The sequence below is a fragment of the Pollicipes pollicipes genome, unplaced genomic scaffold, assembly GCF_011947565.3.
Source record: "Pollicipes pollicipes isolate AB1234 unplaced genomic scaffold, Ppol_2.1 Scaffold_4881;HRSCAF=5763_pilon_pilon_pilon, whole genome shotgun sequence".
In the NCBI taxonomy this organism is placed as follows: domain Eukaryota; kingdom Metazoa; phylum Arthropoda; class Thecostraca; order Pollicipedomorpha; family Pollicipedidae; genus Pollicipes; species Pollicipes pollicipes.
The window spans coordinates 50,138,770-50,154,276 of NW_023596576.1; the positions used below are offsets into that span (position 1 = coordinate 50,138,770).

A 15,507-nucleotide genomic window follows, 5' to 3' on the forward strand; every position below is an offset into this window, starting at 1 on the left:
TTTTGATTCGTATTAACGAAGCCGGATCTTATGTTTTCAGGTGGGAGTAGACTGAGGCATGTGACTGAGTAGAAGGTCGTGGTTCATTCGCTTCCGACCGTGATATTTTCGCGTTCATGCGTTGTTGCACGCATCAAAAGGCTTAGTCCTTGTTTGGGCGATGGATGCACCAGCCTTGGTGAATTATTTGTTTGGTCCAAAGTAGAACTACCGTGTAAACGAACAACAGCGCGCTGTTTCGCAGGGCGCGGTATATACTGTGCGCCCGAACCGTGTGCTGTGTAAAGTCGCTTTCTGAAACAACATTGTACATTAGCACGTCGTACTCGCATTAATCTCAGACCCGTTATCAAAGCGAATATCTGATCGGACGTGCGCGGCGCTGTGCGGCGGCAGTCCAGGTGGCACGCCGATATCTGAACAGGCGGACGTGCGCGGCGCCGGGAGGCGGCGGTCCAGGTGGCATGCCGATATCTGAACAGGCGGGCGTGCGCGGCGCCGGGCCTCAGTGCGGTGGCAGAGCACGTGGTGTGCCAGTCCTCGGCAGGCGGGCGTTGGAACGTAAAAAGACAGGCGCGCAGGTACCATTGAAGAAAAAAATGTTTGCACATCAGATGAATACGCACAACTACCGTGGCGTTGATGTGTGGGCACCGGGGGTGAGGTGTGAGGTGCCCTTCACGACAGCCTGTGCGGCTGTCGTGAAGCGTAATGACGGTGGTCTTTTCCTCATCATTCTATCTTCTCTACTTTGCTACTGGAAACGTCCTTGCGCGTGGCGTAGCACGTTTCGCGGCGACGGCAATCAGATTACATCCAGCGATTTTCGCGTGGTTCGGAGTCCAGCACAGTAGACCCCACATGACCATCGTAGTCGGTGTGTCCATAAGCCCAAATCATCGTCATCGGAATCCACTACAGTGCCGCGGTCTTTCCGGCCTGGGGCAGGTAGTCGAGTCGCACAATTTGCAGTCAACGGCTGTATCTAATTGGAACCTCCGTGTATGCGTTGTGTACTTCTAATGCGATCAGATACGGTGCAAGGCTGTTTGTCTAGCAACACATGGATTCATATTCTGCTTCTGAACCTGCGCCAAAGACACGTGGACGGCTGGCGGTAACCAGAGATCGCGAAAGTTCCAAAAATTACTCTGATAGATAAAGTCAAAACGTATTTTAACACGTCAATGTGAATGTTGAGAGCACAGAAGTAAGCGGTAAGGCCGTGGGGAGTCCATTCCATCACTTCTGTTTGACCACAAGGGTCAGGTCAGACCAAGTCACATTTCAAAAATGGTCTACCAGTAGGCCACAAGGATGACCATCTTTTGTTTTCTCTCTCGATGTGATTGTGACTACATTTATTTTATTAGGTGCATCTGTGAGACAAAAGCAGTGCACACAGAGTTGTCGCCTCAGGCTGATCTAAAGGTCAGTTGAGGTCAGCTTAGGTCACATTTATAAACCATCCAAACACGAAAATTGAAGCGTTAACCGGGTCTAAGTAACCAGTATATGGTTTTTTCTGTGGTCAGAAATGATGTGTTCAATATCTACAGGTACTCAAGATCGCGTAGCTGTGGTATATACATATTATCCATAGCCCCTTCAACGTTTGTTAGCGTAGGAAACTGAGAACAGGCACATTGGTACATGAAATTATGTGTTATCAGCTTCACAAAGACGGCATAGAGGTGATTACACGCGTCCCTCTCGTTCATCACTGATAACAGAGATCATTGGCTTTGGAAGACCTGATATGACGTTGCAAGTCCTCACCTGCTCTAACGTCACCTCATTATACATCATTATAATATCATTGCATGTTTTCAGTTGGGTATTCGAATTCTACACCAAAATTTGCCCACAAAGCTGCCCTTTTTGGGTTCAGCATGTGTTTTGTAGAAGGCACCGTCAAAGGTAGGTCATGACCTGGAACGAACACATATGCTCGGCAGGAATATGATGGTTGTGCATGTAAGTTAATAGGTAGCCTTTTCCTCATATACAAAAACCAAAGCTTTGCAGAAATACGTGCCAATTTGTGTTATTTACGAAAAATAGCCAACAATGACCTGACCTCAAGTCGCTAAGCTCGCCTGTTTCGAAAAATCTGACATTAAAAGACTGTAAGTGCTATCATGACCTACTGCCATGGTAAGTTTGAGCAATGGCAAATAATCTGCAAAAAAGTTAGGTGTGGGAAAGTTTTTGTAGATTGGTCTCTTTGATCTGACCTAGGTCACTAACAGATTAGAATTTCAAATTGCATAGAGGATGCCAAATAGATAGATAAAGAGCCCCTGAAAATTTGGTGTTGCTGCTAGTGTTCATCTTTGAGCTGTGTTTGAAAAACCTTAGCGGGAAGTCAAGTTTCCCGCCCCTGGTCGGGTGCGAAAAAACCTGTTCTGAGTGTTGCTGACATACTTTACACTTCGGTGTCCGCTTCAGACACCTACGGCCTCTTATCTTTGGAGCCTTGCCACTATTGTGTGGCTGGTCAGTGGGACTACATAACATGGTGGACATCCAGTGTTGGGAGGCCGCTTTACCACAGTTTTTTTCCTTCTGGCACTGGGGATAGCCATTCACTCCGTTGCGCCAGCTTCTTATGCAGCATCGGGCACGAGCTAAGCGATTCTTTTTCACCCATTTATTGTTCCTCGGCCATTGGACGCCGGGCTTGTCATACGCGTGGTGGATTGCAATGAACCACCTGTATTCTAAGCTTTTTGTTTGCTCTGGCCTTCTCATCGTCATAGTCCTGTTGGCCTGAGCTAGACAGCGCGCTTTGTCTGGATTCTCCCACACCTTCGGCATAGACGCCCTGACTGAGCTGTTCCCATGCCGTGTATTTGTCAATCGTTTAGGTGACTGTCAAAAGCTGCCTGCCGTCACCGTCCGTTTTCACCGACACATTCAGCCACGATATTTGTTTGTGTGCTTGTAGGCTACGCAACCAAGCCCATCTGTGAGAAACTACAGCATGATTAGGAACATGAACGTGATCGCATCTGAAGTGCTGCTGTGGTCCAATTCTGTTTTGGTGCCATTTTATGTGGTCTCCCCACGAAATAGTCAGATCTGCCCAAAAGTTATTGTGGTTACTCTGGTAAAAGACTGCTAGCCGAAGTCATGCAACTTTAAGATGGTTTCTTACATAATGATACAACTGAATAAAGGACTACGACTGTTTCATTGGCCCTGGATCAGGTACGAAAGTCAAACCAAAGTCGAGGTCAAACCGCTCTATTATTAGAAAACGTTCTTCATTGCTTAGTTTTTGTCGTTTATTGAATTCTTTGGTCACAGATACGTCTGCAAAATCTTATGTAGGATTCATGAAGGTCAAGGGAGGTCACCAAGCTAAAATGACCCGGATCAATCTTTTGCTTTGAGGTACATGCCATTTAACGTAGTCCTGGACGCTGATGTAACATTCAAATATCAAAACAATCAAGATAGTTTGTGGTCATCTTTACCTGCACGGGGCAACGAGGCTACTCAAGCGCCTGCTTCGTAAGGCGTTGATAATTATTTTGAGGTGAGGTGATACAATTTATTTTGAGGTGATGCGTGTCCGCCGGGTCCACGCTTTTCGTATGGGCATACCACACATGCGACGGATTCCGCCCTTCCACGTTGAACACTCGGTATAAAGAGCTAAACTTATGCAAAACCCTTTATAGAAACTAGAAACTTGACGTTTTGTAGAGCGTTTTCCGAAACACAAAATTTCACAATTTTACCCCAATCACGTTAAACCTGTAAACCTACCGCGGTCAAGATGCCCAACAAACGTGTTCGAGATGGCAGTAGCGTGCTTGAACGAGTCACCATGCGTCGGCCACGCAACATATCTTCCTATCATCTCAGCTCAGGCTTTCACCACAGGCGGGTCGGGCTCGTGCTCTGTCCCTGCAGTACCGCCTGACCACCTCCAGCCCCCCCTCCCCCTCGGTACACCACCCATCGCCGGTCGGCGCCCCGACCACTCACAGGAGGCGCGAAGTGGTGCCATCGCTGAGCGGACTGCCAGTTGGGCAGGTCGCGCCAGTCGCTGCCCGGCGCCGTCGGCACGTGGCGGATGCGCGCCGCGATGAGTGGCGCCATCTCCTTGCACACGTGGTCGCGCAGCAGCGCCGTCTCCTGGCCGGCCCGCATCTGCGGCAAGAGGCGGCGGTGACGGCTGGCTCGTCACGGCCCCGGAGGGGGGTGCGTCAGGGCGCGGCTCGCAGCCGCGTCAGCACACATCGTCATGTTCAGCGGGAATCTGTCGCCACCACTGTAACTGTACCCTGCCGGTGACGCCTAGCGGCAGAAATAGACCAGGTTCTGGATCCTTTCAAGGCGAAGGATGCCGAGGTCCTGAAGTTTAAAGTCTTTTCGCTTTGCATGATAATGGACTGATATCGTCGAGATATGGATGGGAGGCAAATTGTTGACGTATTTGTCTGTTGCCGTTATGCTGCGACGATATGCTTACTATTCGAACATAATTTCGGAAGGAGCTGAGCCAGTGACATAAAAAATGAGGTGCCATGCGTTCTACCAAATGTCGTGTGACAACTCAACTAGGTACAACATTTTGATAAGATGCTTTCTAATCTTTCCCAGCCGTCTCAACGAGGCAATCAATAAACCGTGGCCCTGTTGGCGCTGAAATAATAGGACGATAAACTTATTTTACCCACTTCACAACTCAGCATACGTCAGTCCCCAAGTGCCGTTTCCCAGCCATATATATTTGGTAACGTTCTTGCTTTGATCGCGTTTAGTTTTTTTGTCATCTAATGCGTGCAAACATGAATTGCAACGACTTACTACACGCGACGACACTTTTGGGGATGTACACCACATTGAACGTCAAACGTCATTAATTGTCGCGATACTTTCAGCTGATCGCTGCGGGGACGCTGGGCACGGAGCCAGCTGTGAACCCTGCGCTCACTCGGCACGTGCAGCCAAGCGGACGCTCTCCCTCGTGGACACCACACACCCTCCTCCGCCCTGTGCCTTTGTAACCGCCACTAGCGCAGGCAAACAGGCCACGAGCACCGCCCGGAACGCACCACTCTCTGGAAGTGCGAGTTGGCGTCGCGGTCGTACGGCATCTGTTCGTGCTTCTCGCCGTTCAGGATCTCTGGCAGGTCAGACATGGCGTCCCGCACAGTCACAGTCCGGTATGGCGCCGACTGCGACCACCGGCCTGGGCGTGTACTGCAACACCGCGTCCTCAGGTCAGCCGGGGTGCGCGCTGCGCATGTCAAATGTCATCTGGGTGAGGGGCACGTTGAAATACTGGCGCCGCTGCAGACAGCCTACGACAGCAACCGATAAAGACAGCCTATGTGGTGGGTTTTATGACCAGCATCCCAAATCCTTAAATGAGTGGCACTCAACAAGTTGTTTAACGTTCAAATCCGCAGGTTATCACACGTCATGCTGCATGTTGTCGTTTAAGAGCGGCGGATCGCGGGGGAGTGCCCGTCCGCCGTTGTCCGTGAGCCGTTTCGCTGTCCATACCTTGGTGTCCTCCATGACCATGGCCAGCGAGGAGGCCCTCAGCGAGAACACGTGCTGGGGCTCCGGGTACAGGGGCAGGCGGAAGCCGGGGCCGAGGCCATGATGATCGCCCTACCGAGTAAGGCACCGTCAGACTCGTCGGTGACGTACGGTGGCGGGCCATAGCGCCGCCAGCAGAGCGGCGCATGCCACGCATAAGCCCCAGACGATACACAACTGCCATGCGATCCCAATGTTAACGCGGCGACCAGAAACTTCCCATCAATAGACGGCTTTGATCTGCGCAGATGACGGACTGCATGATGTCAGAGTGGTGCCGACCGAGGTCCCCGGCACGTGACCGACCTGCGGCGCGTCTGAGGGACGCCGTAGTTGCCCGCCTGCAGCACACCAAAGCCGCACTGGTAGCCCATCTTCAGCAAACAGGCCAGCGTCAGCTTCAGCCCCACGTTGGCCTTGTAAGAAACGAAGTTGCGCACGTTCTCCAGTATGGAGTATTTTGGCCGTAGAAGTCGCAGAAGCTCAAGAAGCTGACGATCAGAGAGTTTCTGCGGAAAAGTGCTCCAATAACAGAGAGCCCAGGAGGTTCCAATTTCCCAAAATCCTGTGGACCAGCTCTTCAACGATGCCTATCTTGCAGTTGTCACCTCTTCTCTGAGCTTCAGCAACATCCAATCCAGCCTGATAACAGCGAACAGAACAGCAGCGTAGTAGTGAGGTGGAACAACAAACTAGCAGTATGATAGAAAGCTCGCCCACCCCTCTGCCGAAAGTCGTGGGTTCATGTTTGACATTAGTTGTCGTGTTTCGCAGCTCCATAGATGTCGACGTTAAGTGGACGAACCGCAATTCGTCTTCAAATAATCCAGAAACTGTTCCAATGAAATGCAAGACAATTCAAGTCGCACAACAGTCAAAAAACTACGGGAGCTTTTTCGGGAGTGGCGCAGCATCGCGACGGTAAGCAAGCCTTCGACCACGCGTTGAAAAGGCTGCGATGTGGGAAGCCGCAGAGATACACGAGGCCGTGTAGGGGGGTCACGATTTAAACACGGCACACACGCCCTGGGACCGGCGCGCGTCACAGCGGGTACCTTGAACTGCGAGTACTGCCGGGAGTTGAAGCGGTTCATGCCGGAGAAGCCCTGGCACGGCAGCCCGCCGCACAGCAGGTCCACCTCCCCCGGCTTCGGCAGCCGCTGGCCGCTGGCGTTCTGCTCTGCCCCCTGCAAATGTCACGCGTCAAGGAGTGTTGTGGCGCACTCAGTGACAGACCGAGTGCGTCTCCTGTGCACAGCAAGTGATGTGAACATTACACCAACAGACATACCAATGTGGGTTCGTGCAATTTCTCCACCCCATCTGAATCTGGAAAAAGACATTGTAGTTGGATGCCACTGGAACAGCCATCCAGTTGTAACATGTAAGTGAATCTGTCGCGACAGTGGTGACGCATACATGTTTGGCACCAGTGACATGCGAGCCTCCTACAACAGTGACACATGCGAGTCTATTGCAACAGCGAGATGTCGTGTGCCTTGCCCTGAGACCACGGCTTCTCATAGAAAACAATGGCATGCCATCACTTCATCTGCGGCGGCAGCGCTGAGTCAGAAGCTAAACATAAGGGCAAAAGTTGCAAAATGTCGTTATTGGGCCCCAAACATTCCTGCAAGCTGAGAATGAACACACACAGTCCTCAAGTGTCAGAACGTTTTCTAAGGTTAAATTCCCTCACAAATTATCAGCTGCACCAATTTGTGCAAGTTCCCATCAGCGGCTATGACGGCTGCCTGGTTGGGGACATCATGGCTATAGAGTCCAGGGCTACAGAGCCCTGTCCGGGAGGTGGCCGGCACCAGCTGGTGAACCGGCCCCGTCCTCACGTCTATGGCCAGCTGCAGTAGATGGTTGCAGTCCTCCGAGAACACCGTGGCCTGCGGGTTGTTGAGCCGGTACGCGTTGGCCGCCGGCTGGTTTATTTCGATCGCCCATTGGCTGAAAACCGACAAAAGGCTCAGCCCGTATGGTGATCATCCCGCGTAGAGCGACGTGGCAAACAGCGCTAGATATTACGGAAAGGCCCCTTTTTACCACATCCACAATGTAATCTAGTATACATTATCTTGGATTGCTATATTCATTGCACAAACCCACCTGATATATATATATATATATATATATATATATATATATATATATATATATATAGAAACGTGAGAGAAACGTGACACAGACGCCCACTGTCACTCCTCCTTCCCGACAGACAGTGACGCCTGCCAGGCCGCCCCCCAGCCCCGCCCTCACCTGACGGCCACGCCCACTTGGTGCAGTCCGGCGGAGAGGCCGCCGCAGCCGGCGAACACGTCGAGCGCGCGGAGCGGCGCCACGACCGGGTGTGCGGGCGGGGGCGGCACCGCCCGCTGCGCCGCCGCACCCTTACCCTTGCCCTGGCCCTGCGGCACAGGCGGCAGGCAGCGGCCGGCGCGAGCGAGGTGCACCAGCACGCGCTGGAGCTGGCGGAAAACCGCGTGCGACGAGTCGAGTGACAACACAGCCGATCGTGCGGCGGTACGGGTGTCAGGGGCACTGCCCGTCAGAGCCGTCGGCCGTGCTCAGACTGAGCAAAACAGACCCACAAGCACAGGCAAATACAGGAGAGCAGCAAATGGCTTCCCACATTTGACAGCCAGCGGGCACGACAGGGAGGGGATACGCCGAATCGAACATGCTTACATGTAAAGGAAATTTATAAGCCCATGTGTTCATCCTATGCTACACAGAGCCTCCAGGTGCAACTGTTTTCTGGTACAGTCACTACGTACAGCAATCTCTAGGCATGATCAGTGCCGGTACAGCCAATCTCCAGGTACAGTCTCTCCCACATAAAGCCATGCCCTAGGACCGTCCCCATGCGCAGTCGTCCCTCGGTACACAGACAGCCTCCACCGCACCTTTCTGACGAGTCCCATGCGTTTGGCGGCCGGCGGCGGCTCGGTGAAGCTCTTGCCGTCAGCGTCGTACGCCTCGAGGAAGTAGAAGCGGTGAGGTCCACAGCGGCGGTACTCCTCCGGCGAGCAGGTCAGGTTGCCACCGTACACCACGTGACACTTGCCCATCACGTGACCGAACGCCACCGACACCTCTGGCGGCGCGAGGCGGCCGGCGTCAGCGGGCGCCCGCCACGTGTCGTCGAGTTTACTCGAGAGGCACGCTTCCGAGGCTTGCAAACATTACGTAGAGCATCAGTCCCTTGTCTTTATCTAGACACGATCAATGCATGACGACAGAAGCGTCACACAACCCACACGGTATCTTCAGGTAGTGGCTCACGCTCCACACCGAGGGCCCAATTGCATCCGGACACCCACACTGCCATTGGTGCTGCACGGCGCCACGGCAGGCCGCTCACCCTCGCTACTGTAGTAGATCATGTGCAGGTCGCTGTGCTGCGAGCCCTCCGTGCCCCGGAATGTGTCCTCTCCTCGGTAGAACTTGGTCACGCGGAGGAAAACGTCGCCCGCCTCCGCGTTGCTCGCTGCGGAGCGGACGCCTTCGGTAACGTTTCGCCAGAGTCACGCCGGATAACGCCGTACTGCTATTGATCGTAGCCATTGATTGGGCTGCCGTGTAAGCTCGCTAACTAGCAAATCATTTACAAAAGGCGACTCCTTACCGACATTAGATGAGTTGGTCGCTTAAGGCTTAATGCTGTCTGAACTCTGGACACGAAGGTGCGGGTGTAACACTGCGGGATCTTCTCAAACGGCAAAGCGAGTTGAAAGCTAGGGCATCACTATCATCTCGGCGAACGATCAGGAGAAGGTAAACAACTGACACCAATACAAGACCAAGGTCGAGTCGTCATGTTGGGCGCCACCTGTTCTGTTCGTGAAGATGCTGCTGATGCGGCCGATGCGGAATGGGTCCGGCGTCTCCTCGTTGGAACCCTTCACGTAGCTGGTGGCCTTGCGGTAGTATTCAGGGTAGAGTTCCTCGTCCACCTGACGGGAACAACCGAACAGCTAGTTATGGACAGCTATTGACGAAGACCTACCATTGGCGAGCGTGCAACAAATGTCCAGGGCTGTCAACTGGTTGCGACAATGACGCCTGCTTTCCTCGCACTGCCAATCCGCCTCGCTCTGAGAACAATTGGCGACAGAGCCTGCGTTTGGAGCCGGCCGCATCCGCGCCTCTCTCCAGCACGCGTGGCGCATCTCGCCACCACGATACCTGCGAAACGTCGCACGTCTTGACCGTCTTGACCCAGGCCTGCCGCCGGCGCAGAGAGAAGGCGGCGGGGTCCAGGAACACACACTCGCCCACCGAGTATGTCTCGCCGCCGCAGCGCACCTGGCCGAAGCGCGTCTGCCGAGAGCGAGTGGTCATCGGCCGGGGACGCGAGACAGGGCGGGGAGAGAGCGACGCTGGAGACAGGACGTCTCACGCCAGGGACTAGACGCTGATGAGTGATTTGACTGGATGATATTCATGTAAGACTTTGTAAATAGCAATAATGTCGCTACTCATGAGTGACATGGTAGCCGCAACAAAGCGAACGGCGAAATGCTCATCTAAATAATGAAGAGAATAACCATGATGAGAAGTTGGGCTTTGGGTGTGAGAATAAGTAGACAAAACAGTGCGCTGACGGAAGATACACAACTTCTGTGAGAGCAGGAGCACGTGCACGATCAAGACCAAGAGAAAGACCAAGAGGCGTAGAGGCGAGGAAGCGAGGAGGCGAGAAGGCGGGGAAGCGGCAAGACAGACGAACAGACAGACAGACAGACAGAGAGAGAGAACAAAAAGAAAGAGAGAAAGAGAGAGAGAGAGAGAGAGAGAGAGAGAGAGAGAGAGAGAGAGAGAGAGAGAGAGAGAGAGAGAGAGAGAGAGAGAGAGAGAGAGAGAGAGAGAGAGAGAGAGAGAGAGAGAGAGAGAGAGAGAGAGAGAGAGAGAGAGAGAGAGAGAAGAGACAGAGAGAGACAGAGAGAGACAAAGAGAGAAGAGAGAGAAGAGAGACAGAGAGAGACAGAGAGAGAGAGAGAGAGAGAGACGAGAGAGAAGAAGAGACAGAGAGAGACCTACCTCGCTCCTCCCTGGCTCGTCATCCAGTCGGACCTCCACGGTGGGCACCTTGCTTAGCTCCTCAAGACGGAGCTGCTCACAGCACGGGCAGAAGCCGGCCGTCGATGGCCACCGGCTCCGCCGCCACGTCCTCAAACCGGCCGTGCTCCGGCCGGTACCTGACCAGGGGTCATCGGACTGGTGACGGCCAGCACCGGTCACAGCCCAATGGCCAGGCCGTGAGCTGGCATGTCAGGACAGCGTTTCGCAGCCAGAGAGCGTGGAACGCCTTGAAGTGTTCCAGTCAGCAGTCACGGACTCGCTGGTTGGCACCCTCCTTGTTAGATGTCAGGGCGGGGTGAAATAGATCTAGGCACCAGAAACGCTAATGACTGTAGACAATTTAGCAAGGTGAGATGCCAGGTTTAATTTCGGTGAGATAAATCCACGGCAAACTCGCATAAAAACCGTACAATACAACATACGCAAAACACGGGTACAAATGCAGATCAATAGTACTGTGACGTCCCAAAGTCGTTAAATCAACCTACTTTTTCTGGAACCAGAACGTATCCGACTCGTTCTCTGGTACGTGAACGACTCGCGCTGCTGGAACTAGCAGCGCGCGTCGCTCCGATCCAGGACTCGCGCCTGCCGGACCGGGGTCAGCTGTCACGCGCAAGGAGGTGTAGCACACGGCAGACACACGGCTGTCACGCGCAGGCAGTGTAGCACACGACAGACACACACGGCTGTCACGCGCAGCAGGTTAGCACATGACACACACGCTGTCACGCGCAGGCAGTGTAGCACACGACAGACACACGGTTTGTCACGCGCATGCGGCCAGAGCGGAGCACAGGCTGCGGAGCGGAACAGGGCAGGGGGCACGCTGAGTTACCCATGACGGAGGTGTCGCCACTGCGTGTGCTGACCTTGCGCGTGATAGATTCGGCTGCGTGTGCTGACCTTGCGTGTGACGGACTCGGCTACGTGTGCTGACCTTGCGTGTGATAGAATTGACGGCGTGCGCTGACCTTGCGTGTGATGGGCCCGGCTGCGTGTGCTGACCTTGCGTGTGATAGACTCCGCTGCGTATGCTGACCTCGCGTGTGACGGACTCGGCTGCGTGTGCTGACCTTGTGTGTGATGGACTCGGCTGCGTGTGCTGACCTTGCGTGTGATGGACTCGGCTGCGTGTGCTGACCTTGCGTGTGATGGACTCGACCGCGTGTGCCGACATTGCGCGTGACGGACTCGGCTGCGTGTGCTGACCTTGCGTGTGATGGACTCGGCTGCGTGTGCTGACCTTGCGTGTGACAGACCCGGCTGCGTGTGCTGACCTTGCGTGTGACGGACTCGGCTGCGTGTGCTGACACTGCGTGTGATGGACTCGACTGCGTGTGCTGACCTTGCGTGTGATGGACTCGAGGGGCATGTCCTCACACTCGTCCGTGACGAACAGTTCCGCAGGGTCGGCCGTCTCTCCAAGCAGGGTCTCCTGGCCACGGCTGCAGCGGAACGGCACACACTGGTCAGGCTGACATGCCAAGGAGCACGGCTATGGATCCACAACAGACCTGCTTAGTCCAGTGGACAGCAGCAGAACAGTCGATATATCGCACCGATAAATGGTATCATTCTCATTTTACGAAAGTTCCTTAAAGGCGAGGTGTGTGTAGTGCGAACACGTATTTCATCATGTGTCAAATGGGGCAGAAAAAAAATGTAAAAATAACAGAAAAAGACAACACGCAACAATAAACCTCGGATCACTGTACGTATCCAGCAGCCGAACTTACACCATTGCGAACTGCCGTAACAAGACCAGTTGAAATTTTGCGGGAAACGCCCTAGATTATAAATGCTAACATCACGAGAGACACTGGCGGCTGTACCCCAGGAACGAACGACATGTTTCAGAGCAGGGACGGTGTTCACGTGTCCGCCGCGGGCGGCACTGACCAGAACCAGGCGGCGTGGTAGCAGCGCTGTCCGGAGGCCGCCTCCACATGTACACGAGTCGGGCCACGTACGGCAGCTGCCGGCCCCTCGGCCTCCACCACCACACAGTCACCCGCCGACAGACGCTCGCCGTTGACATCCACCGAGCTGGGGGCGAGCCGGCCGGTCAGCACACGCCAGCTGGCCAGGGCGGTACACGCCAGCTGACCAGGGCGGTAACGCCAGCTGACCAGGGCGGTACACGCAGGGCACGCACAGTTCACCGTCCACAGCCAAAACCACCCGCCATTGTATGAAGATGCCAGCCCCGAAGTACAGTGGTAAAGTTTAGCACACAAAAGCGCACACGTTTGACAAATGGCTCTTGTCGCGTCACCCACGTGAACTACCACAAAACCACCACTTTGTGGCAAGGCTGCTTCGCTGCCACCCACGGCTCTAGTGGCGGCCGTGCCGCACAGCCGCCGCTCGCTCTTACCTGTAGTAGGTCCTGGCGGCGTGTGTGCCGCGCGGCTCGCCGGCCCAGCTGTACTGAGGGAGTGGCGCCGCACGCGGTGTGTTCGCTCCGCCGCCGCCAGCGCCGCCGTCCTCGTCGTGTCGTCCTCCTCGTCCTCACCGCCGTTAGAGTCCTCCGCCTCCTCAATCGCCATGTTCGGACACCTGGCGATGGCAGTTGGAACACAAGTCACGGCCATGGCCCCGTCTTCGCTCGTCATGGTATCCACCTGCGCACGTCGGCACCAGCAATGACGTCGCATGCATGATGCTGAACTCAGTTCAGCACTTGCGGGTTTTCGTTGAATGACATTTCTCCGACAAGACGTGCAGCAACAACTACAAGAACATAAACAAAAAATCAGGACAACATCGCGCCACAGGTTGCAAGCTGATGTAGCACAGCTGGTGATTCAGGTATCAGTTTTCTCCACTCGTTTAGCCATCGCAGTCCTCCGTCATTTCAAGAGGTGTCACCTGCAGTTGGCAGCAGCTCGTGACCTGCGCCTGGTGCAGCTCTGTGTGGTGCATTGCACGGCACTGACGACAGCGGACGGCGGCAACGCTTATCGTACGGTTGGTGCAGCACGCTTACTGTGCCGTTGGTGCAGTGCTTACTGTGCCGTTGATGATGATGATGATTTGGGGCTTAGGGCGCATCACTGATGTAGGTCATGCAGCGCCCACCTGTGCCGTTGGTGCAACACTGCTTACCGTGTCGTTGGTGCAGCACTGCTTACCTGTGTTGGTGCAGCACTGCTTACCGTGCGTTGGTGCAACACTTCTGCCTGCCGTTAGTGCAGCACTGCCTACCTGCGGTTGGTAATCCACTTACCTGGGTTGATGCAGCACTGCTTGCTCCGGCCGCTGCCGCCGAACTTCACCATGTCGCGGCAGTGTTTGCAGTCGCCGCAGTCGGGCTGCTGCTGGCAGGCCTCACACACCCCACAGCGCGTGCGGCGCGGCCCCTGCTTCAGCTGCCAGCGGCAGGGGGACGCTCAGCGGAGGACGCGGCGCTCGCACGAGACGGGGCACGCGGCAGACGACATGAACGTGACGTGAGAAAGGAGGGGGACGCTGACAGCTCCACAGCCGCAACGCACCAGCGATATCACAAGAAGCTCATTTTCTGGGCTGCTACACACGACAGCACGGTAGAAATCGGTCCACCATCACCTGACGTACAGAGATGCATGGACGTAGAAGGCTGGTGATCAGAATAAAACGGACGGTTCCACAGAAGACTCTCCTGATGGCTTTATCCCCGACATCGCGGCTGACCTTTTAACATCGAGCTACCCTGTGTGTACGAACCAGCTAAGCTCGTCGGTCATTCATTCCGCAATCCGCCAACCCAGGGCCATCCACTTGCCTTATCGTCGATTGGATCTGTCCCTTGAAGAAGTTCTCAAACAGTTCAGAGACCAGTGGCGTCGTCGTGGCTTTGGTGAGAGGCGCGGCCGCTACCTTTTTCACTCGCGTCACTTTACGGATCGCTCGGCTGCAATTGTAAATGGAGCCCCGTTGCATTTGGGAACCCTTCAGCCCAGTGGACAAGCATGACGTAGCCATTTTAAACAGCAGCTTCAGTTTGAAACCCATTCAAACCACACAGCACCTAACCCCACTCGTCACATCAACTCAACGATTGGTTCACCAGTCTACATCATTCACGGTGCCATGCCAAGTTCATGACAGTCACAGTAATGAACCGCTGTACCGCCGTGAACACTGGAGTGACCCAGTTGTAGCCGTTGCTCATTAGAGCCAATCATCTCACTTCGTGATGCCTATGTACATATATGGTGCGTATGCCTACCACCACGGTCCCCCCCCCCCCCCCACTAATAACCATGTGCAGCGTTTGAGTGTCGTTTTTCGGCAGGATCTAGTGGAACACCGTTTGTGACGCCACCACGGCCATCACGTACCGTTTTCCGAGCGTGACGCCGGCCAGCCGGATGAGGGCGCGTACACAGGCGGTGGTGAGCAGCTGCGCCTCCTCGACACCGCCAGCCAGGTCGAAGCTCTGCACCTGGTCCACCACGAACTGGGCGTGGCGCAGCAAGCAGTCCTCCGTGAAGGCGTCCGTACCCAGGCCAGACGGAGGCACTGTAATCTGTGGAACGGAGCACAGAGAGCCATGGGTGAGGAGGGATATGGTGACGTCAGGATTCGGGTCCTGCGGTCACGGTCTGACCCGGGACCTCAGTGCAATTGTTGGGGACGATCGGATCGTCAGACAAGGCGACCAATCATGCTTCAGGTCACCAAACAGCCAACGGTTACGCCGCAGAAGCAGTCGCCGTAAAAGTCAGGCACTTGCTCATCGCGAGCAATACACTGCGCCGCCAACAGTCTGACCTAAGGCATGCACCGCTGCGAAAGGAAGCAGGGCGGCGCAGGTCAACACGCAGCCAGTGCTGCATCGCTGGCGCAAGCCTGGCAAGA

General features: G+C 54.7%; 1 protein-coding gene and 1 pseudogene across 1 annotated transcript in view; one reads left to right on the forward strand and one right to left on the reverse strand.

Moving 5' to 3' along the window:
- The window catches only part of LOC119100546 (DNA (cytosine-5)-methyltransferase 1), a 43,262-nt gene extending 43,212 nt beyond the window's left edge, over positions 1–50 (forward strand). Inside the window, exon 29 of the mRNA XM_037223631.1 lies at positions 41–50. Within this exon, the coding sequence (XP_037079526.1) occupies positions 41–50 (10 nt within the window). The remainder of the gene's footprint in view (positions 1–40) is intronic.
- A 3,945-nt stretch (positions 51–3,995) lies between these two features.
- On the reverse strand, positions 3,996–15,315 carry LOC119100547 (DNA (cytosine-5)-methyltransferase 1-like; annotated as a pseudogene).
- Positions 15,316–15,507: the final 192 nt, after the last annotated feature.